General features: G+C 38.4%; 3 protein-coding genes and 1 long non-coding RNA gene across 4 annotated transcripts; 2 read left to right on the plus strand and 2 right to left on the minus strand.

The window, feature by feature from the left end:
- Positions 1-307: 307 nt before the first annotated feature.
- LOC103987121 (small ribosomal subunit biogenesis GTPase RsgA 1, mitochondrial) lies at positions 308-5,987 on the minus strand. The gene is made up of 5 exons (XM_009405327.3): positions 5,129-5,987; positions 1,858-2,079; positions 1,317-1,508; positions 1,034-1,227; positions 308-679 (listed from the first exon to the last, which is right to left on the minus strand). Exons 1-5 carry the CDS (start codon positions 5,792-5,794, stop codon positions 541-543), a joined length of 1,413 nt encoding a protein of 470 aa, XP_009403602.1. The 5' UTR covers positions 5,795-5,987; the 3' UTR covers positions 308-540.
- A 300-nt stretch (positions 5,988-6,287) lies between these two features.
- LOC135582183 (RPM1-interacting protein 4-like) lies at positions 6,288-9,184 on the minus strand. Its single transcript, XM_065153655.1, has 4 exons — positions 8,470-9,184; positions 7,080-7,481; positions 6,808-6,978; positions 6,288-6,565 (listed from the first exon to the last, which is right to left on the minus strand). The coding sequence occupies exons 1-4, from the start codon at positions 8,473-8,475 to the stop codon at positions 6,536-6,538; spliced, it is 609 nt and encodes a 202-aa protein (XP_065009727.1). The 5' UTR covers positions 8,476-9,184; the 3' UTR covers positions 6,288-6,535.
- A 3,260-nt stretch (positions 9,185-12,444) lies between these two features.
- LOC135639903 (uncharacterized) lies at positions 12,445-21,025 on the plus strand. Its single transcript, XR_010497073.1, has 3 exons — positions 12,445-12,884; positions 19,882-20,090; positions 20,603-21,025. It is a non-coding gene; the product is annotated as an uncharacterized LOC135639903 (long non-coding RNA).
- Positions 21,026-21,471: 446 nt separating this feature from the next.
- LOC103988262 (transcription factor MYB98-like) lies at positions 21,472-23,515 on the plus strand. Its single transcript, XM_009406812.2, has 3 exons — positions 21,472-22,048; positions 22,113-22,239; positions 22,808-23,515. The coding sequence occupies exons 1-3, from the start codon at positions 21,573-21,575 to the stop codon at positions 23,429-23,431; spliced, it is 1,227 nt and encodes a 408-aa protein (XP_009405087.2). The 5' UTR covers positions 21,472-21,572; the 3' UTR covers positions 23,432-23,515.
- Positions 23,516-25,071: the final 1,556 nt, after the last annotated feature.

The raw sequence follows: 25,071 nt of genomic DNA on the forward strand, positions 1-25,071 counted from the left end.
TGGTCTCAGAATGCAGGAGTGTAACAAGGACATTCATAATCCAGTGCTACAAAGTCATAAAAAAGGGGAAACATCTGCCAAAGGTTGAACCCCAAGTATCACAACTTCACATCAGATAAGCATAGCGATGTACATGAGTTTCTTCATCATACCATAAAACTTGTCTCCTCTTTTAAGTATTTGATCATATACCACCTGCAGCATAACTGGAGCATAAACTCTGATAAACTGCAAAAAACAAACTAGAAATGAAATCACTGTTTTTTTAACCTGTGCCGCTTTGTTTAAGTTTAAGATATACCGTGCGTTGCGGGAAAATTTTTTTCATGTGCAATATTATTTTGTAAGCAGAGTAAGTGTCCTACAGTCGTAGTTGCTAATCACCACAAGGCTACAACAGAACAGAAGATATACAAAAGGCATTGTCCTAGTCCCACTATTTAGTATTTACACAAAATGGACTTGTGGCAATGGCCTTCCTGGACTTTCATTTAGATCTATCTGAATCCAGCCTCATCTAGCACTTCCCTCAGCATCTGACTAGTAGTCCTCGAGTTCATCAAGATCACTGAGATCATCTAGTATAGACTGGTTGAGACGCTTCCTTGATATCCTCCTGTGCCTTTTAAGCTCAAGTCGTGGTTCTGCTTGTTTGACACCCATCTCACGCACCTTGTACCTGCAAAAGTTCAGCTTACTTCATCTTGTTTCGCAAGTATTAATATCACAATTTGTACATTGACATTGACCTTCAATATATCCACCCAATCACTCGTGAATAATGAATCATATATTCTCTCACTAAATGTGGTGGTGCAGATTTCAATACCATTATACGAACAATCCTATTTGACACATCAAAATGAGTGGTCATAGTTCTAAGTGTTAGTCACAGTAATTTCCTATCAATCAACCAATATAAATCAATTGAGACTCTGTCTAGATCACTGAGATGAACGTGCAACTCATAACGAATGAGTGTTAGACTTGTATACATTCATAAACAAATTGACCTCTTTTATCTTAATCTTACCTCACATCACTTTCTCTCTTTGTTCCTATTGTCCGTAACTGGAATTCCTCTCTGATTCTGATCTCGTCAAGCAACTGCACATAGTATGGATATCTTTCCCAGTCTGCCTTGACAATGCATCCAGGTTCGCCAAGGTGTAAGCAGTCATTAAATGCACATTTCAGGGGTTCACTAGCACTAAGCACCTGTCTGATCTGAAGACATCAAAAAAATGATAGCGCATCGAGCATTATGATTACGAAGAAACAATTGAGAGAATGACAGTATGCAAATTAGACAAAACCTCTGGAAATGTTTCTGCAAGAGATTTCTTTGTAACTTTCAACAAACTCGGCTGGTTAAAGCCAGGAGTATCAGCAAGGTAGCCTCCACCAGATTGTGGAAGTAAAGAAACATGTCGTGTTGTCTGCTTTCCTCTGCCGCTTTTAGACACATTGCCAACACGCTGTTCTCCTAGCCACTTACTTCTTTCGTACTGACCAATTGATGCAAAAAAATAAGTTTTCAATATAATGATTATGTAAACTGTAATATAAATGAAGAGCTATCCTCTAATGATAACACTATAAATTAATTAATCATATACATGGATAGATTGAAAAGTAAAGTTCTAGATAAAACAGTCAAATGAGAAGCCTAATCACTGTCATGTATGTTATACATGCTTAAAATCAGCTAATCAAAATTCATTCCTACACCTCATGAAATTTACAAGGTATGTGTAACAGACAAGAATCCCCATTTAATACAAACAGAAAGTTGGATCAACAACAAATATGTAATGCATAAAAAATATTTAAAAGTAGTCTTTTAAATATACGTACATGCTCAAGAAACTTATTTATTTTCTCTTCATCAGAAATGTTCAGGGTGAGCCTCAAGGAATTGATAAGGCTGGACTTCCCAACACCACTTGGACCAACAACTACAGTCGTTTGCCTTTTCAGTCTGTCTTCAAGAGCAGCTAATCCAGATTTCTGATCAACACTGCAGAATAGTGGCTTATAGCCCCATCCATGTAGCCTTTCTTTCCAGGCAGATAAAGTCTGCATCCAAGAAACATGATATACTACACATTCATGCAATGATCGATTTCTAAAATAATATATGAAAAACCTATGTTGAATTCATATTACAGCCCTTGTAATTATTAATCATAATAATCAACATAAAAATGTAAAACAGAAGTCAATTTACATTCAAGGGTACTCAATGTGATACTTTATAGGTTTAATCACAAATGAATGAAAGACGTACTTTGTTATAAGTCATAACAATTAACAACATGTCTTTTCATCGGAAGACTGCCACTAAAATCAATCCTTTCTAATGAGTTCACAAACAATAGCACGAGAGCAAATCAATCCCAACTTCATAACAAAAATTTCATTTTAATGTGTCTTAGGTCAATTACCTTTCAAACTAAAAGAATAGCAGTATGACATCGAGAGGCAATTTCCACTTAGCGTCCATCATGAGACAAAAAGTTGCACTTGTTGAGTGATGCAATGCCATGAGAGGACAGAATGGACAACTAGTCACTAGAAAAAACACCAAATTACTATTCCAAGACATTATATACAGGCAGACCTCTGGGTTACATTACTCTAAGTACCATTGTACCTGTGTTTTATTTGCAACATATGTTGCAACAAAAGCAACCAGCCTGAACTAACATATGTCCGGCATATGTCCAATTAGCCTAGTGTCTAGGCATTTAATAGAAGGTAGGAAACAAAGTTTGACAGACAGATGTTCACAGATATTCGCAACAAACATACAAGAAGAAGATTGAAAATTACATGTTAAAATGGTAACAGAACACCTTGGTTACTACTAAATGCTCAATGGTTGTTAAGTCACTGTTACATCCAAATCATGTTCACCAGCATTAAATAATCTTTAAAAATAGTTTGTAATTTTAGTTGTCAGAATACCTAGGTCAAACAAGAAAAAGTCTGTTGTCTTTATGATTAATTTCTATAACTAATTTCAAGTTCTGTTTCGTTCAAAATTTGACATACCACCAAAGCATCCACCACTCATAATCCTGTGAAATAGACTTAGACCTGGTATGCCTGAGATCTTCATACAACATTTCCCCCTTTCTTCCAAACCAAATCATCGATTATGAATCATGAATATATTTCTTTCTTAAAATCTCAATAACAATTTCACTGTAAAATATAATATTTACATGAACTACATATGTAAGCATGCCAAAAAATTTCAGTATCTCAATTTTAAAAAAAAATACAATATAAAAATTAAAATATGAAGAAAATAAATTTAATTGTGCTTCTAACACTAACAGTATTCGTAGAAAATATAGCCAATTCCAGATTCTCATTAAAGAAGATTAAACTGAGGATATTTTACCAATGAAAGATTAAAATTCATGCTCTAAGACCTGTAGTGAATGAATTTCTCTCTTTACCCTTTTTATGTTAATTTTTTATGGACTTACTTAATTTTTATATTTTTAATATGGTAGAAATTAAAAAAAGGCCAAGTCCAACCAAAGCTACCTGCACCAAACAAGAATGGCAGTTTTCGTATGTGGTTTCAACTTATCCATTGGCCAAGGACAAAATCGGAAAGAAAAGTTCAATACACAATCTAACTCACACCAAATATAGGCAAATTAAACAATTCTAACCCAAAACAAATGCATGAGTAGATGTTGCTCGAAAAAAATCAACTCTCCAAACAGATGAACCAAACTACAGTAAACTAGCAAATGTTTTTTAGACCACAAATATGACTACAAAACATAACATTTTCTGGAAAGCACACCCTTTACGAAACATACAACAAGCCTATATGTCTAATTCAAATGATCCAAAAAACTAGATAGTTCAAGAAAACAAGGTGATCGCTATCCTGACTAGTTGAACTATACCAAATGATGAAGCTTTTTGTTAAGTACTTTTACCTAGAACAAGTTAGGGTTGTACATGAAAATGTTAAATCTGGAAAGAAAAAGAATAGAGGCTTGTATTTGGATTAGTTACAAATAGTTATATAATAAACTACATGAAAGGACCTTTCCAGAACCCTTCTATCTTACATTAAAGATATATAGAAGGTGTCAAGCATGTTTTAACAAATTGTATCGCTATAGTTGGCTTCATAATAGGCCATCTTCCCACAGTCTGCAATAGAAGCATATTTCACACCTGTGCTGTTTCTACAGGGTGATTATGTAATATAGCAATAAAGAAAATGCAAGACCCAACCTAGTTCCCCACTATGTAAATGGAAACTCTTTTTCGTTCATTTATCTCCCGTCGTCTTGGCGAAGCTCTAATCAGCAGTATCTAATGAACTAATGAAAAAGAGGGCTCCCATCTATCTCAAGCATAGTCACCTTATAAGTTCTCCATCCAATTCTCTGTAGCATCTTTATCTCTCTCCCATTTTTATATCAGTTTAGGCAGTATTTTACCCTTTAAAGTCCTTACCAACGCACTCCTCTTTTTCATCAACTCTAACACAATTCAAAAACTCGGTGGAGATCCATGTCCATTTTCCTGCTGTTATTGCTCTTTTCCCACACAGATTGCCCGAATGTTAGATCAGTATATAAGTCATCCTGCCATTTGTATGTAATTTTAGTCTAAACTATCGAATTTATTCTTGTGGTTTATGGTTAGCCCAATTTTAAATACTGTGCCATCTAAAGATCATGCAATTCGATAGATTAATTCCAATTTACTTGTTCTCTGTAGCTGTAATCTTTTATTAGTAGTCTCATTTTACTTGAGGCATTTTTTAGCTTTGGAACCAATATACTGAGATTGATTTTACCTTAGGTTTCATTAACTAATAGATTCACATTGAACTAAAATAGTTCTGTTGTTAAGCACCAAGCTCAATTCATTTTTATACACTACCATACCACATAAACCCCAATCACCAAAATAAAATACCAACCAGACTGACATGCTACTGACGAATCAACCAAAGAATGGCATCCGAAGCCACACAAGAACAAGTTCACCTTCAAAATCAATGATCGGCCGAAGAAAACGATCGAGAATGCAAGCCGGCGAGCCAAAGAAATCGAATAAGAAAGCAAGCTGGTGACCAAACCTCATCGCCAACAAGATCCGATTTGTTCATCGCCAACGTGAGCGGCAACCCGGTGGACTCCGCCTCAACCAAGAACCGGGTTAGCGTGAACGGTTCCGGCTTTGGCTGATCCATCGAGAAGAGGACCAGTAGGTGATTCACATTGGCGACCGGCGGGTCCAAGATCACAGAGCTCCTCTTAAATACGTCCTCGATCATCCCCCTCCGTTCGGCCCAGTCAATGGAACCGACGAGAACCCTGTCACCGACAAGGACCCTCCTCTTGATCTTCTTGAGCAGAGCCCTGACGACGCAGAGCAGCTCCCGCCCCACCCGGGGGTCGCTCCCGAGGAATCCACGGCTCTCGGGCTCCCCGCCGGCAGACACGACGATGACGCGCATGAAATTAGCCTGGGCGGCAGCGACGAGGCCGACGGCCTGGGAGGGGAGGAGGTGGCGGCGGCGGTCGTCGTCGGAGTCGAGGGGGGAGGTGGCGGAGGGGAGGTCCTTGACGACGTCCCTGGCCTTGAGGACGTTCTTATCGGGGGCGGGCCTACGGGGTTTCTCACGGGAGGAGAGCGCGGCAAAGGAGCCGGCGTGAAAGGGGGCGCGGGCGCGGCGTAGGACGGCGGAAACCGGCGGGAGGGGGCGAAGGCGAAGGGCGGCAAGGGAGAAGAAGGGCGGCATCGGAGATACGGAAGAGAGCGACGGAGAAGGTGGTTAGGGTCAGAGTGTGTTCGTGCGCGGAAATGGAAGGCTGAAGAGTCGGGAGAGGCAGCCGGGACGAGGACCGGGAGAAAGAACAACGGTGGGACCCACGAGGATGGGAGTTCGACAGTGCGCGTGGTGTCGCGGCGGGTGACTTCTGGTAAGTGCTTCACATTTTTCGATGGGGTTATGCTTCCCATTCGGCGCATCAGTATAATACAATTACTTCATGGACAGCCAACACACGTGTTCGGCCCATCCGACCCAATTGTACCCGTGCCGACACCCACTGATGTTAGTGTGTTAACGGATGTTATCCACATTTTATGCGGAAAAAATAAGTTCACCTCTGACCTTTTTGGATTGACTTTTTGTATGCATCTTTCTATTGGGTTGACTTCAGTGGATGGTTCTATTGATGCCTCTGAAATAAGCTTTATATGCCACTTCAGCTGAAATTCCTGGAAAAGAGTTACCATCTTTCTTCATTTTAGCATCAAAGTCAACGCCAGAAAATGGTCAACAAGCTTGTAAAGCAGCAGCCATGATACAAGAAAAAGAAAAAGAAAATGCAAACTTGCATACAAACATGCAATGACATTATGATAAGATGCTAAACAGACAGATATTGAGAACACATCCATCTCCATTGGACATGCCTTATCTGGAGAATTCTGCATGCACCTCCAAAAATGCTCACCAGGGTAGGAAGTCTTCAGCTCAAAAGATCCAGCTTAGGCACCCACAGCCCTGAAAAAACAAGAATATAAGCTTACATTAAACTAATGTATTAAGCAGCACAGAAGATCTTCAATTTCTTGTGCAGCTGATACAAGTATATGAGCATGATGAGATGTGGCCATGAAACAACATGCCAAGTTTTTCCATCAAGATGAGTAGTCATCTGACAAGAAAATGTGATTAAAGAGCAATTTAAATAGGATATTTCTGGTATAAAATCATGGCTGGATCCAACAATTAGAGATCCTGACCTTAGGTTCAGTGCTTTTCTGCTTCAGAGAACTCGGTTGCGATAGCTTAAATGGAGTTCCAGGAGTTCTTTGATCAGCTACTTTGTTGAAGACTTCAGTATACTTCTGGCCTGATGCTGGATCGTTCTCATCCCATCCCGCGAAAGGTGGCACAAATACATAATGGTCAGGCTGCCAGCCAAAGAAACAGCATTAGCTTCCTGCTCATCTCTGCAACAACTCATCTCAGCATACGTTTCTCAGACTTCTTCATCAGTAAAGACAACACTTACTGTTGCATTTGCTCGATCGCAGAGGTTTCTTCTGATTCTTCCTGGAGTGACTTCTGATGCTATTCTACCCTGAAACCTCTTCTGGTTGTCACCAAAAATTGCTTGATTTGCAGGGGATTTGCGCACAGGAGGTGTTGCGGTTCGACGAAAATTACCACCATTAGTCTTCAAAGGATTTACATCCTTGGGTTTTGTGGTATCAGCAATGGACTCAGTTGTAGATGGAGCTGCATGGTCCGGTGATGATGTAGCTTTAGCATGAGCTTCTGAGCTTTCATTAGGATCAATCGGATTGGTGGCATTTCTTCCACTCTTTCTCCTCCGGGCATGATTGAAGCATTGTGTGTGAGGGACATCTTGAGCAGTTTCCCAGTTGCCGAACTGAGGCACTTGAGCTTGTTGCTGCATCCAAATAAAGCCAGAAGCCGATCAATTTCTATCCAGAAAAAAAATGAAGTTGGCACATCGATCGTGAAAAGAATTCTCAAGGATTATGCACTAAATATCTTTGTCATTGTGACAGAGATAAAAAAATAGATGAAGTGGCTACTGATTTATGCCTTGGTCTACCGAAACCTTCTCCGATCAAAGGCCAAGTTTGATAGAGAATCACAAAATGCATATCGTAAAAGGCAGGATAAATGTTTTGCGCCATGAAATAGAACCAAATTCATCACACAGAATTTTTTGAGACATATCCCTTTGGTGTCCCAAATGCACAATCACATCTAATGTAGCAAAGTGATAGCAAGATTTTATTGGATCCAAATGTCAAACTGAGATAAATAATCTTATATGAAATCATGGAAATCAAAACATTTGTCATGATTCACAAGTATGTCAGGTTGGTGCTCTTAATCAGAATGTTCTTATTACCACCAATTCCTTCTCAACTTGAAATTGTGGTGCATGAATCAGTCCAAAGCAATCCAAGAAGAATGCTTCATCTTTTATCAGAAAGCATTGTGAATATAACAGCAGGATAAAATCATATTTGATTCTATAACACTCCACATTGGGAAATTCACCATTCCCACATTCAAACATCAAAATCCATAAAAGCACATCTCTGTGCACACCTGTTGCTTACACCAATCAAGGCAACACAAACAGTACAAGCAGAAGATGGTTCATATGCCTCCAAAGATGGGAAGAAGGCAGAAAAAATTCTTATGCATCTACCAAAGAGAGCAGAAACCTCAATTAGATTTCCCACTAAAAGAAACATTAGAACAAGCAGATAGAGTGCTACAAATAACCCACCAAACCTTTGATTCCCAAGAAAAGACCACCAGCAAAACCACATCAAAGCCAAAAAGAAACCAATTCCAGATTTCTCAAGAATGCCAAACATGATGGTCGAAAACATCTCAAAGGGGCGAAAACGCACCGCCATTCTCTGATTTCAGTCCTCGAATGATGAAAAGGTGCTGTCTTTTCTCCTCCCGCCAAGATTCCGCGATGCCCAAGGGGACAGAAGCTTCGGCAATCTCCCCCTTTGGATTGGAGAACGCGAAAGAGACGAGATGGTGGAAGGGAAGAGGAGGGGATATAGTTAATGACGCAGGGAGGAGAGTGGAGAGGAAATAACAGTACCGTTGACGAGCGGCGATTTGGCCGTGCTTTGCAAGTCGTCTTCCTCGTGTTGGAACGTGTGACATGAAAGTTCTGCATTTGAGGAGAAAGAGTAGTACTTGGAACTACAAAGATGAAATATTATAAAGCATATGACAAGCTTCATCTCAAGGCATTATGCTATCAATCATCAAGAACAAGCTTCCGTTCATCTTCCGGTAGGAAAGATCAACGTGTTTGCAAGCTACAACAAACAATTATTTATGTTCTTTGTTCTTCCACTGTCAGACTTCTGCTTTATTCTATTTAGTCAATCAACCCTCATATCAAAATATTTAGGAAGATGATCTGTGAGTTGTACACACAAGAAAGCTGTGGGTTTCAAATCTTGATCATGGACACAAACAACCCATTCTAGACCATATTTATTGAAGACATAATTCAGAGATCTAAGAACTTCTCTTATGGGACTCATTCAAAACCAATTTAAGCTAATAAAAAAACCATGAAGAAGAATCATCCGTCATTGTGGTAAGAAAACACTAAATCTCTGGCCAGGGAGAGAGATGCTCTATCCAGGTTAGATTGCTGCTCAAATTGATAAGTTGAATTGTGATGTTGAAAACTAAATATGAAACAGTTGAATATAACGTCTTATTTATATATGTGGGAAGGGAAGATTTTTTTTTTATTGTCCAACGAGATTTTTACGTGCAGTTGAGGAAATCTTTATTTGCTATCACAAATAACGTCTTAATTTTACGATTCTTAAATCGTTGTCAGATGATGCTATCCTATTTTAATATATAATTAAGAAGGGTGTAAGAAATCATTAGTTATATATCAACACCACATTAAAGTTGATGTGCCATATGTAAATATATAATTGAGAAGAACGAAAAGATATTTTTCGATCAATCGGGTCATTGTATATTTACTGAACACACAACATGTTAGCTATCAAAGATGATAAAAAAACTTATTGTGATATAAAGTGACGTTATATAAAACAATATTTTTAAGTTTACTATTATTCAAAACAAATGAAATGAACACTTATGAGATTTAGATGCTTATGGGCATATATTAATTTGATTGTTAGATGAGTCTTATATCGGGGTAAAATGTATTCGGATTTCGATTAAGAAATTAATAAAATAATAAAGTTTAGAAAGATAAAATATTATCTTGCATGAGGAATTGATCAAGATTTTTTATCTTAGGATTAAATTGGAATTATATCTCATATGAGTACAATTGTGAAATGACTTGACTAGTCTTTTTCACTTAACAAAGCAACAAAATAAAATAATCAAAAATATTAAAATTAAAAAATAATTATGTTGGACTTTGAACTGAATTAATTAAGGATTTAAAATTTTATTTATAGAGCCTAAAAATATCTCAATATTATCACGAAAGGATATTTGTCCAAGCGACATATCCTTTCATATATAACTATCAAATCTTATGTCCTCAAATTAAAGTGAGATAAGAGACACAAATACATATATTTTGCCTTCGAGAAAATTTCTTCTGAATCATGAATACTTACTGATTCCTCCATTCTAAATATGGTAATACTCGAAACACAAGTTATATAGAGTCAATTTTACTAAGTTAAATTTATGATGAAATTTGATCACATTAAATTATAAATAATATCAATTAAAAAAATTCTCATCTAAATCATGAATAGTTAGTGACTCCTCTATTCCAAATACGATAATACTCGAAATGAAAGTCAAGTGGACGATTAACCAAAGTATAAATTACATCGATTTATTTCAATCAAACCAACAAATTATTTGTAAATTGTTTCTATCACCATTCTACAACTCATGCGTAGCATAAAGGACAATGGTACATTATTACAAAAAGGAAATGGAATAGGATTAGATATCTACTTTGAACTGTGGTCCTAAAGATGATGATGGAGAAGGGAACACCAAACCACCAATTGATGCTCATACACTATTATGAGATGCTCATATCGCCTTCATGTTCGCCATAAACAGAAGAAGTCGTCGATACGGACAGTCTAACTACTAATTATGACTATAAATTAAATAATGCCATAATATTCTTGCAAGGAATAATTACAAGAGAAATGTTTTCCACATCCATAGTGATTATAAGAAGTGGATTACTTCCTGCTAACATACGGAGAAGTGCGACGGATCTGGTGTCCTAGCTGAGCCAGCAAACACGGGAGTCGACGAGACGAGACGTGGGCCACGGGGCCTGCCTGCTCTCGTCGCTGATGTGCCGACGCGTGACGCAACACCTTCCGTGTCCCATGTCTCGTGGATGATTGGAGATGTGTCCAAAATATTTGGAGAAGCGCGACATGCAGCCAGCGGCTCTTGTGTCCTGGCAGAGCCACCAAACACGTGAGGCACGTCCCTGCTTCCTGCCCGGACGTGGGCCCCAACGCTCTCTTCCTCCCGTGGCTGATGCGCCGAGAGACAACGCGACGCCTTCCGTGTCCCGTCGCTCGTGGATTGTATTATTCTCTTTCAAGAGGGGGAAGTGTCCAAAGTCTTTGGAGCGTCGCGACGATGGGCCGAGCCATCAAACACGAGGCGCGTCCCTGCTCCGTCCCCGGACGTGGGGCCCCACGCCTCCATTCTCTCGCGACTGATGCGTGGGTGTGACTCGACGCTTTTCGTGTCCCGTCGCTCGTGGATTATTCCCTTCTCTTCCCAGGGATCGAGGTGTCCAAGATATTTGGAATCGCGATACGGGGCCAACGGCTCTCGTGTCTCGGCCAAGCCACCGAACACGTGAGGTGCGTCCCTCCCTCGCCACGACGTCACCGCCCTCTCGCGGCTGATGCGCCGGGGCGTGACGCGACGCATCCCGTGTCCCGTCTCTCTCGGCCAAGGCATGAAGTCGCGCGTTAGTCATCGGTGTGCTATCGGCGTCGACGTCCGTAACGCAACTCATGCACGCATGACCACTCGTACACCATCCGCAGTTCTTCCCCTATAAAAAGGACACAACAGGCAGTATCAAAGCTGTGGACATGGGATCGAGACACTGTAACAGAACTTGGACAAGGAATCTTTCTGGAGAGAGATGGTACAAACATGTTGGATCCATGAACGCCTTTCCCCAGCACAGAATCTGCTGTGCAAGTCACCTGTGCCCAAAAGTGTACAAATCACCCGTCACAAGGCATGCAAACTTATCTTTTTTGAATAATATAGACATTCTAATGGACTCTTTGTTCCAATAGTGTTAGGACACTGTGTCTTTGTGCACTCAAAGACTTGGTGTAGTGGGATGAGAGTCCTCTACAACACAGCCAATCACTCCATCAATAGGGTGCAGATACGCAAAAGCAAGGGTGTGCATATCGATCGCAGGGATAACGCACGATGATTTCCGACACCACTGCGGAGGACGACGTCGCGTCCGTCGCCGTGGTGGCACTCTCGTAATTACAGACAATGAGCGGGGATGGTTCCGTACCTCCGGCGCGACACGTTTCGACCGCTCACTCGTCCCGACACGGTCCTCCGTCCTACCGCGCCGGACACCACATCACCACCCCGGGTTTTCACCGCAAACCAAGTCACCCCCGCTGCCATCACCCACTTTCGTATCCTTTCCTATTCATGGGCCCCACCGAGGTGGACAGGTCGCAGGACGATGACGCAATTTTACCCGCCAGTTAATTTTTGGTCCATCGGAATTAATAATATTTTACCGGCTCCGTAACTCCAACCCCACTTGTTAAAAGGACGGCCGGGTGGGGAGACGATGCGCTCTCCATCCCATCGTCCTCATCAGCCGCTGCTCCTCCCTTCGGTTCGTCTTCTCCTTTCGACCTCCTCTTTCTCTCGTTGCCTTGACCTTTTAGCTCGACTTCGGTCTCCGATTCTTCTTCGGCTTGTTCTACCTTGGGCGAAGAACTTCCCCGTGATTTGAGGGTCGAGGGTTTCGATTGTCTTCCGCTGGATTCGGAGATGAACGATTCCGGAATCCGATTGATGTTCTTTTTGCTCTTTCTTGTTCTTCGGATCGAGATTAGGGTGGTTGCAGTGGATTGTGTGCTGCTGCTGTTGGCAGATGCTCGCATGTCGGGTTGACAACGAGAGAGAGCACGCCGGTCCGCAATCATGGGAGCGGCCATGGCTGTGTGTACCAGCGTGCTCTTTCTCGTCGTCACCTGGCTCGCTCGCCCTCGTGATGGAGCGTCTTCTTTGCCCGGAAACCCTCCAGGTTTGTTTCTTTATCGCTTCGATCCCTGGCCATTCAGTTTCCCGAATGATTCGTTCTTGTCCATCGTTCGATATTTCTTGTTAGTTGCATTCGATTTGTGAAATCATGGTGATCGGAGTTCGATATAGGCCAAGTTGAGAACTTTCTTTCTTTACTTCTTTAGTCTTTTTTATCCTCAAAATTTGGACTTTAGGATCATTACTCTCTATGTAACGCACACGTTTTCTATCCCGAAGCCAGTAGTTAGCTTCTCCAATGGTTTGGAGCTTCAATCTCTCTAGTTTAAGTGAATGCTCAATTTAGCTAAATAAAAGCATGATTTACTGGTCTAATGCTCAACTATTGTTGTTTATGCTTCTTTCAAATCAATATATGATCAGGAACGATCCAGCTCTACGTGTTTCCCTTTCAGTAATCCCTGCCATGAATTACGATGAATTTGATTATAAGGTGACATAGCTTGAGGGAGTACCTAAGATACATGAACTATTCAGCAAAACATTTCAAATTTTATGTGCCTTAACATATAGGATAATTCACATCTAATCCCAACTTTTCATTTACTACACTTTATACTATTTACACTAGTTATGCATTAGTGACACTGCAGTTGCTCATACAGTCTTCTCCAGTTCACGTTGTTGCATTATGGCTGTTTATGCTGTCGTCCAATTTTGGACTTGATATCTAGTATCAGTAATGTTTTTTTGCGTAGATTAATTGGTAATGAAGTTTTTCCTGCCTATTGTATCTTTGGAAGTCAAATTCCACATGTTTCTTTTGGTTCTAGATTTGGCAGGTATCTTCCCTATTGGACAGGACAGCTATAAACTATTTACACTTGATTTCCTGTTAAATGAATACACTAGAAGGCAGTTTTCTGCCCTCAGCTTGTCTTGTTTATACATCACAGGAATAAAAGTGTCGTTCGTAGTCTGTGTGAGATACATGCGCCTAAAAGCTTTCAATTTATTAGACTATTTTCAATTTGCATTTTTCTCATATAATCTATAATTATTTTTTACCTGTTTCATTTTTTACCATCCATATAATGACAGCTTCTTCTCTACAAAGTTGACTTTTCATCTACTGTCGGGTACTGTTGTTAGTCTGGTTCTGTTAGGTTCCTTTTTTAAGGGCAAAATTATTTTATCTTTCAACAAGTGTGGATCGGGTTGCTTGTCATAAGAACTATGTTCACAAAAAGCTTTGTGGGTATTGTGGAGTCTAATGACATTACTTACATATCTAATTGTCTAAACATTCTTTTATGGTATGTATCCAGTACATCTGGTTTTTTTGTTTCTAAGAACTTTTGTCATTTGATTTAGGCAGTGTAGGAATAAAAATTTGGTCTCTAGATAAATATTATTGGTTGTTATCTAAATCTATGATATTTTTACTGAATTAAACAAGCATGTTTGTCTGAGTCAAAATGTAAATTCTGTATACAGCAATCATATTAAATTGACATAAGCATGCAATCATTAAAAAATATTACTGAGAAGGATTTATAAATGAGTTTTAAGAGGTTCTGTGAAACTAGCATAGCATCAGGAGAAAATATTACATAATTTTGGATGAAATAATTAACATTGTAGACAAATATGGATGGCTTGTGAAGCAAAATTTGTGAATGACAATGACACTACAGAAACAAATTCAAGAGTGATGTAGGCATAGCATCACTTTGAGTACATCTTGTTACATTTTGCAAGAATGCAAGTGATAAGTGTTTATGTTATTAGAAACCTGAATGATCTTTTAAAGGGTAGAAGTTGACAATCTATACTACTTATCACATATGATGAAGGAATTGTATAGCATATGTGTTTTCAAGAATATCTGACTACTCAACATGGACCGGTTTTCACATATTTAACTAATAAAGCAAAAGCGAGGAAAGAAATTGTTCAACTTATTGATGCAAGTTGAACAACAATCTCAAGATTTATGAAGTCTATTATAGTTTTATATCTTTGTAGATGCTGGAACTAAATATTTGAAAGATAAGCAAGTTGGATAAGTTATATGTTAATTTGTTGTGTGATAGTAAATATTATATTAAGTTGGAATTTTATGGCGATGGTTCTGTTTATAGGAATTACCTTCTTATTTGGAGAGATAATCAACTACATGTGAGTACAAAAAGCCATGTTTCCACATGGTTGAAGATATATGCTGTTGCATAGATAACTGAAATTTGGTAGATATGCATAGTTGGAATCTGTAACAATGATTGACCAGCATGTTTGAAAGAATAATATTCATGTAATAACTTCAAAAACAAAGATGAATTTTACTAAAGAGTTACATGTTCCAGAACAAAAAGGTATCTCTGAGAAGTACTATCATCCGTCATTATTGAGTCTTCAAATTTATTAAATGCAACAGGAGACAAGAAAATTCCAAAGTTATGCAACAGAGTTTGAGAGCACTTTTTTGTAATTTAGCTTGATTGTTATGGTAGTGTCTAAAGATTGATATACAATATCTAACTAAATGATCAAAAGGCTAGAAATAGTCATCACTTTAATAGACAATCTAACTTCTAGTTCTAGAAGTGAATAATCTTTGATGAAACATCTTGTGTATATAACATTGTTTAAGATCAATTTCCTTTGAAGTTTGTACTGTAATACCAATAATTGTCAAAACCACATAGCAGGAGGATGATATCATATTTGTTAATAGTAAAAGTTATAATATCTGGTAACAGGTTTTGTTTACAGGACAGGATTGAGGAAGTGCTGATTTTTATTTCATTATTGTTGCATTGCAAACCAAGAAATCAAGCAGTTGTTAATGCTCAAACAAAATCACTATCTCCAAATATGACATGCAAATGTGAAATAAGATTGAATGACATAGAGATGGCCTTTGTAGGATTGATAGTGGATTTGGTCATGGAGATTATAGATTGGGCATTTACGAGGTTATCTAAGGTGGATAGCTATATAATGAATACTCATATGCATTTAAATGAAAGACTTGAGAGATGCAACTTTTACATGATAATTTTGAATTTCACCCCTTAGCTTTTATTTCTTTAAAACAGAAGGGGAGAGAGAGAGAGAGAGACTTGCAAGATACATGAGGATTAGCAGGAGCATGTTTCATACTTAACTATAAAAGAAATTTTGATTTAGGAAATAATACAAAATGTTAGAATTTTAATACATTTTTTTATAAAAAGCATACACTTCTCTCAAACCTAACTTTTGATATAAATGTAACGAGAGGCAGATACCCGTAACATGATTCTGTTCCCCATTCTCTGTGTTCCTCTCCTTGTTTTATTGTTGTCCTCATCCTCAACTGAGAATTTGTCCTATTTATTTTCCCATGCTTTTTATTCCTACAAAGTGTTGATTTTTTATGGATATATGGTGTTAAACCTATAAATGAAGTAAATTAAAACCTTTTTTTCTTCTGACGAACTAGGACCCTGTGAAGTAAATCAAAACATTAATAAAATTAGTTGTTTTGAAGTGTAATGGTGTTCACCTCGTGTGTGGGGTAGATCTAACCCTCCAATAGAGCACTTCAGTTCAGCGACTGTTGACAGATTTCCTTGACTTTTATTCTAGACTGTGTTTATATAGAATTGCTTTATTTGGTTGTCAATGGATTGATCTTATATAATAGTGAACAAGAAGCAAGTTCTAGCAGGATGATTATTGTTTACCTCCTTTTGGCGAAAACAGTCCAAATTTCCCAACAATGCTGATGGAATTGCACTAACCCAGTTGTCTAGGTTTGATTTTGCATTATCAGTCAAGAATGAGCACATAACTGGAGAGGTAGAGGTACTGGATGCTAAAGATCCTAAGTAATCTTCATGCTTTGAGAAATGGTAATTTTAAGCACTTCTCTTAATTTAGAAAAGGGTGATGTTAAAGTAGTTATTTTGTCTAATAAAACTATAAAAGAGAGGTTGACTTGGGACAATCCTAAAGAGTGATAAGGCTTAAGGATTTAGAAGAGAGTTGATTAAAAGAGAAAAAAAGAAGGGATAGATGGGGAGAATTAGACAAAACATGTTCAATTCATAGAAATCTTAATTCAAACAATGAAAGAATAAGTAGTGCAAATCTAAAGACATTGGTTTTGAGGAGGAAGAATGACATCGGTGCCTCTCTTTGTGACTAGCTTGACTTCATTGTGAGGTTGTCCACTGGTCTCTGTTGTTGGTTAGCTCTAACAAAGGTTCTTAGTAGTTTGGGGTTTAGGTAGTAGCATAATTTGGGAAGAGAGGAAAGGAAGATAGAAAACAGATAACTTATTGGACTAATTTCAATTCCTCCGAAATGAGACGCGTGAAAGTGTGAACTCTTCATCCTTAAGAGATACTGTTTGAGGTAGAATGAGTCGTAGTTAATTTTTATTATCTTTATTATTATTTTTCCTTTCTTTTCTTTTCCTTCCTCTATTCCCAAAAAATATAAATACTTCACTTTGCTCGGAATGTTGGTGTGGGACCATATTAATTATAGGTCATGATTACTTGTTAGTATTCTGCTGTCTCATAACCAGGATTCAAAATGTTGGTTTGCCACTGATTATGACCTCATCTCATGCTGGTAGGATACCGGTACCGAGTTGCACCAGTTCATAGTTTGAGTTAGTACCCAAATCGTTTCTCCTATTTTTTTGTGTTTCAAGCAAAAATAACAAAACTAGGATATCTGAAAATGCTAGAATTAGTGCATGCACATAACTTTAATAATGAATCACAAGCAATGTACAACCATACGGACTTGTAGATCCCATGTCAATTTAGGTTTCATCCTTATGGATCTAAATTTAGGTTAGATATACACAAATCTAGATTAGATCCGCTGGGTAGGTTTAGGTTAGATTTGTGCTAATTTGACTTAAACCATGTGAATCTTAGTTGGATCCCTTTGAATTCATGCTTGATTTAACCAGAAGTTCAATTATAAAAACACTATATTACTGTCTATACTAAAGTTTAGTGCTAGGTTGCAAACCCCTACCAACTGGCATCATTGGTGCACTAATCAAACCGAGCTAGGGTGAAATCACATGTCTGCACTCCATTACACTTAAAAACTTAGATTTGGGGTTAAGTTGTATATCGGTGGTGTCAAAAAATAGAGAGAGAGAGAGAGAGAGAGAGAGAGAAAAGAAGGTCGAGTGTGCTAGGAGATAATTTGTTTACTGAAGATTACATAAATAAAATTAGAAAAGTGGATCACCTAGTTTTCTAGGAAAATAATTTTTATTTTTCATTGAAAAATGTTCTTTAGAAAAAAAAAATTTCTTGAAATTTTCTTGTGAAATATTATTAAAAATAGAAAATATTGTTGGGATATGGATTATCTTGAACAAGAAAATTTGCTTAAGAGTGGATAGGTTGAAAGAACAAATGTAAAAACAAGAAAAGAACAAAGAGGATAACACTAAAAGTCAGTTCACTTGTTTTGAATTTATCCCATTATTTGGTCCCCTGTCTTGCTCACTATTCTCAATAATGAAATTACACGTGTATGCAAATGATATATGATCATATTCCCATTTTTATAAAAATTAATATATCCAAACAAGAGTACTAAAGACTCTAAAATGATCTGATAGGATTTGATAAGAATATATTGGGTCAATGAACTGTTCTGGTGCATTTCCACAAACTATTGGTTCCATCTTGGTGAAAAGCCACTTCTGATAGACATTTGTGACCATTCTGACCTTAATTTTAATGATGCTTTGAGCATGACAAAACAGTAGCTTTAAACTTGTGTTAAAATTCCTGGAGGTCTTAGCAAGTTAACCAAAGATTCTTAATTATGCTATGATTTGATGATTTTTGGAGACATGCTTCCATAGGTCATAGTTCTATTATAAAAGATATTGATCTTGCTTCACATTTTCTTTTATTTGTCATGAAAGGATTTTTCTTGTGTCTAGCTTAACTGCAATCTTTTAGAAGCCTGATCAAAAGCTTTTTGTCCATGCTAGCTATTACAATTTTTCATTGGCTAATTCTCCATTTGTAGAAAATTCAAATGAGCACTTTTTGTTTCACCATATTTATGATTTGATATTCATTTCACCATCCACCGGCAGTGAAATTTATTTCATCAATTCTTCTTATGAGCACTTTTTGTTTGTTTCTTTGTTTGTTTCTTTACTGAAACTACTTGTCTACAAGTATGTACCATAGCTTGTTGGCTGATATTCTTCTTAACTTAGCTGTAATCAGTTTATTCATCATAGTTTTATGATCTAAAGCTGGTTTCAGTCACATATAACAGTTGCAAATGCTGGTTTTCTATTCACCCGTATAAGTTGCTGATGAAGGCAGCAGAAAGTAACTTGTTGCTACCAAACTGTAGGCCCTACCTTTACCAACAACCCATACTAGTTTAAAGTCATTGTTGCTTCTGCCAGTTTACACTCTACAATATTATTTGACCTGAAATAATTTTTTTACTTTATCAAGTAGAACAGCAAGAAGCCCTGATGTCCCAATTATTTCAAATCAGCTTCACTACTCTATCGAGTAAAAACGGCTTTAGTGGGTTGAGTCTAGTGTTTAGATTTAGGATTTGGTTGCAGTCTACCTGCCTGATCTCTGGTAATGATTGAGTTTTGGTGCTCGAAAAGAGGCAAATTATTTCAACTTTCAAGGACTACTAGCTAAAATTATTTTAGCATACATTTAAACATTTACCGACGGCATAATAAAGCATGGCATGGATGAATTTGGCAAAATGACAATTTCTTTTATGCAACTGACTATGAAAGAGAGTTGAAGGGCTACTTCTCCTGCCATCTCAGTTTCCTACTTTGTTTTTCCTATTTAACATATTATCCAGTGCCTCTTTGTTATGATTTCGGTGGAACTTAATGCTGAAATGGTAGTTACACAATCTTGGGATGGAAGTGTTCTCCAGGAAAACAACAAGAATAGATTGACAAACCCAGCGTTGTCAAAACATGTAAATTTGAAGCTTGGTATGATGATATGCAGATTCCAAGAATTTTTGGAAAACCGTCTTGGGGGTTGTCACTCAACTGAGCTCTTTCAACATCTAAAGATTGCAGAAGTAGAAAAGTGTGCTCAAAGCTGCCTACTTGCCTTTTCACTATCAAGTTAAAAATCTCCTGGACTCCGTAACACTCAAGGTTAGTACAAAGATTGGTCAGAGCCTTCTGCAAGAACCATGTCGGAAGCCCAAGGTATAAATGGCAATGCGAACCTTATATTAACATTTATTTAAATGGCAGATTTTTTTTTTATAGCAAATACCATATGAGTTGGTGAGGTGATCAACTACTCGGCTTGCATATTTACCTTCAGAGCTTGCTCGTTTGCAAATAATTCGTTGAATATAATTTTTTTCTGGAAAATAGAAGTTGAATAATTTTTTTTTCTGGAAAAATAACTGTCTTGCACTGAAATTTTGTAGCCACATTGTAGAAACCATAGAGAGGAACAATAAAATATATGGCAAGGCAAGGTTCCATGCTTTGCATGGAAAGTGATCTCTTAGGAGACCTTTGGAGCACCTGAGATCCATAACGAATGGATCGAAACCTTTGAATTGATTTGCAAGTGTTGAATGGTAGTCGTTTTTTGTGAGAGGGAGAAAAAAATACAAAAAGATCCTGCCTGACACTTATGTGCAAATAATACTAAGTGCAAAGTTGCTTTCATGGACCTAACACTGTACACAATTTTAATTTTGCAGCTCAAAGTGAGATCCCAAATGGCAGCGAAGACAAAGATGCATATGCCCGAAGACCAACCACTTAGTGCTACAGATCCATCAGTCTTCCCAGCCGTGGCAGTCTCCAACTCCCAAGTGTTAAAGTTGGTGGAGAGGGATGAACCGTGGAGCCCCTACCAATTTGTTTTATGTGTCACAATCTGGTGTAGCAGGATACCATGAGGGAGGAGGGGAGGATATTCCAAGCAAGCCATTCAAAGACACTGATATATGTGGTTATTATGTTCACTCTCTCTGCAAAACACCCTTAGGGCTCATCTACTTATAATCGAAAAGTTCGGACCACATCGAAATCTGAAAAATACTATAGCATCGAATCTCCATTTGGCCCATGCTCTAATGGCACATTAATTAGAAGATGTTAACCATCTTCTTCTTGATTCATTTCATTGTCAAGATTTCACCATATTGAGATGATATAAACATAGTATCGAAGGAGAATTATCAAAATACTCTATGATACATCACAAGAATATTTTTTGGTTTCTACACAGGAAGGAGAAGCAGTAGAAAATAAAGCGTACAGGGAAGATATATTATATATAAATGCTGACTTGAATTCTATTACTTACACAGTCATAAAAACACTTTAAAGCAGCCCCATTAAATTTGCATTTTATGATGCCTTGTCTAGCAGCATAGAAGAGTGCTGGAGAATTTTCCCATATGCCGCAGTTTCTCATGTTTCATTGAGTGATTTGAGGAAGTGAGAACTGAAGCTAAAGCCCTCTAACTTTCTTAATGAAGTATATTTTCTCATTAACACTGCTATTAAAGCAGCTTAATTCCACTTTACTAACATCCTCTATTAACTCACCTCCCCTAATTACACCACATAGTAACAATAGACATCCTTCTTGTAGGTTTCAGTTGATATAGCATGCAGCCCTGTACATGGTGACATCTCTCTCTCTCTCTCTCTCTCTTCCCCATGGACTTTGGGTGCTTCAAGGTCGACATGGGCGACGGATTGTTGGAAGCATGCCATCCCAATGGGCACCAAGATTTCAATTACCGGCTGGATGATCCATTTCACAGCATCGCCAATGGCTTCCCTTGTGGCTTCGATGGCTTCTGTCCTCAACATCTCTCTCCACCATTGGATGACACACAGAACATGGTGCCCATTGAAGACATCCAAAGCCTGGGGTTGCCTTGCTACATCGCAGAGAGCACGAATGGCGATCATGTGGAGCCAGAAGATGTTAGCATGGTTTCGATGACTCCCTCTCTCGAGACTCCCATCGACTTCAGCTACCCCGATGAGCTGTCCAGTGTGGTCAACAACAAGCCGCCCCAGATGGAGGTCGAGAAGAACAAGAAGGCCATGCCTGCGAGAAGAAGTGGGGGTAAAGGACAGAAGAAGACCAGCGTGGTGAAAGGCCAATGGACTGCTGAAGAAGACAGGCAAGTCTTTTCCTTTCTCTTCCGTATCAGCTATTGATTGCTGATTCATGAATGCATGCTGCAGATTGCTGATAAGTCTGGTGGAGCAGCATGGATTGAGGAAGTGGTCTCACATTGCTCAGATGCTGCATGGAAGAATAGGAAAGCAATGCAGAGAAAGATGGCACAACCATCTGAGGCCAAACATCAAGGTTTTACATACACTCTCATTTGCATCATTAGATCAAATATCTTGCTATGATCTCTTTTCTTCTCCATGATCCATCCATCTACTTAATTGACACACCTACTCCTAAACATCATTCGAGGGCTGCTAAATATGAAGATAAGATGATGCCCTGTTCATATGTGTTACACAATCGTGGGACTAAGATTCTATAGAATTCAAGTTTGTTCACGAATGCCATCATTATGTTTCGAAGAAGCACAACAATTTACTGCTGTATGGAAGACAGTTCTATTAGATTCAGTAGCATATATGGATTCCAATATGAGATCTATAACTCGTGCAACAATGCACTAACCAATCCGGATATCACAACAGAGATGTATTTCTTATTCTTTTAAGTTTGTTCATGAATATTAATAGGATTTTACTCGATCTCAAGTATCAATTAATGGGCTCTCTTCTTCATAGTGCATCCTTGAAATCTAAAAATAATAGCTTTAAATATCAACCTAAACTCTTTTAAGTTGTTTACATGCATTCATATACGTCAACATATAAGACAATATGCTGTGTTCATTGTATTCATCCAGAAAGATACATGGAGTGACGAGGAAGACAAGATTCTGATTCAAGCTCACACCGAAGTCGGCAACAAATGGGCTGAGATCGCTAAGAGGCTCCCTGGGAGGACGGAGAACTCCATCAAGAACCACTGGAACGCAACCAAGCGAAGGCAGTTCGCCCGGCGGCGGTGCCGCAACAGGAAGAACCCCAAGTCCGGCATGCTCCTGCAGAACTACATCAAAAGCTTGGCCCTGAGCTCCGCACCGTCCACGAGGAGGCGTAAAGCCAGCAGCGGAAACTCGAAGGCGGCGACGGCGGGCGCGGTGGAGGAGTTGAGCGCTGCCGCAGATGCCTCCCCGAACAGCGACGATAACTTGGTCCCTGCATGCGACTTCAGCGACGTCATGGCCAGCCTGCTGTTCGACGAGGAGGAGGAGGAGGAGAAGGCCGTCCCGTGTGAGAGTTATGACTTCGGTTATTTCTTGGACCAGCTCGGTTGCGGTGCAGACGTTGACAAGAGCTTGCAGACGGAGGTGGAGGTGGAGGTGGCGATGGAGTGGGAAGACATGGCAGCCATGCCGCTGTGCTGCGAGGACATGAAACCGGAGATGGACCTGCTCGAGATGCTCTCTCAAAGTAGCATGCAGTAGCAGCGAGTCCTGAAGTGCAAATCGGTGGGGAAGATTTATCCTTTGATACACAATAATTAACACGTTAAAGAGAGCATGAATGATTCTTGCAATAAGGAGTAGCTTTATGCACAGGCACGCACTTGTATTGCAAGACAGCCAATAAAGAAGAAAGACAACAAATAAAGATGGGTTTCTGTTCGCCATCCTTCGCACACTGCATGCCTCCTTGTTGTTGTTATATTGTGACTTAGGTTAATTACACATTAGTTTAGTTATCTTTAATATTTCGATCTTTATATTTTTAAAAAATTATATTAATACCTCTATAATTATAAAAATAAAATTTATAGATTCATTTATTCTAACATCATTGATTTTACTAATAAAAATATAAAAATAAATGATAAAAAAATAATTTTAATATTTCAACTAATGATGACGGATGACGGAGCCATGGTGATTGTTATGGATGATGATAGTGATGACGAGATGTGAGGGTCATTTGGCAATTACGTCAACAACGACGTAGATGTATAGTTGTCCTCTCATTCTACTCATCCACAATAGTCACTCGTGACCCCAATATTATCATCATTCGTTATTACTGATTAAAACATTAAAATTATCACTGATAGAATTGATGACGTCAAGGTAAATAGATTTAGATGTTTCAAATATAATAATATCAATCTAACTTTTTAATATATAGAAACAAATACGAAAGGTAAATAACTACAATCTATAATTACACCACTACGTACTCATCTAATGTTAATTCTCTCTCTCTCTCTCTCTTTCCTATCGTTCACTTAAAATACAGCCAATATAGAGATGAACATTAATCAATGATAGCTAAATAATCCATTCTCGATGTTATTCTTTACCTCGATCGAAGAGTCACCTAACACACAATATCAAAAGCACTCCAGTTGTGTCCTTGAGAGGCTCTCAGATTGGATTCGAGTCCCAATCATACATCGAACAATCACTTAGCTATTTTACTCTTACCTTTGGTTTATCACACTTAGTCTCATTTTGCGTAACAGAGAGTAGGGATTGTCCATGTAAGTTGTTTATGGGACGGTGGGTAGGATGAGGTAGATTTATCCCTCCATTAGGATCTCTCTCCTGACTTGGTTGCGTAGAGGTGAGTCGTGGACTATTTACTAGTAGGAAGAGTGAATATATTAAGATCTTTTTAATGGTTAGGAATTGTGTTTTACTTAGACTTATTTGACTTAGTTGTCTTCGTCCATCTATCGTTCCTCTCTTCCCGTTTCTAATCTTTTCCTCCATGGTCTTCTTCTGTCTTTCCATCCCTCTTTCTTATTTCTGAACATATCGCCGATCTACCATTCGTTGACGTGAAGATGTAAATCCCTCGTAAAGAAGAATTGAGAGAGAGAGAGAGAGGAGAGGGAATCGATTACTGTAAGTGTTAATTTGAATTCACATTGAGAGTTAATTGGATTCATTTGTATCCTTAATTAAAGGCTCAAAAATGCCACTATAGTCGTTTGAGTTACAATAAAAAAATATTTAATATTATTTCTGAGGGTAACATTTGGTATCAAAATGGATCAGACTAAGATTGATTTATAAAGATCCGGTGAATATATTAAAATTTAAATCGTAACATTTGATATCAAAATCAACTT

Source organism: Musa acuminata, chromosome BXJ3-6 (genome assembly GCF_036884655.1).
Source record: "Musa acuminata AAA Group cultivar baxijiao chromosome BXJ3-6, Cavendish_Baxijiao_AAA, whole genome shotgun sequence".
NCBI lineage: Eukaryota > Viridiplantae > Streptophyta > Magnoliopsida > Zingiberales > Musaceae > Musa > Musa acuminata.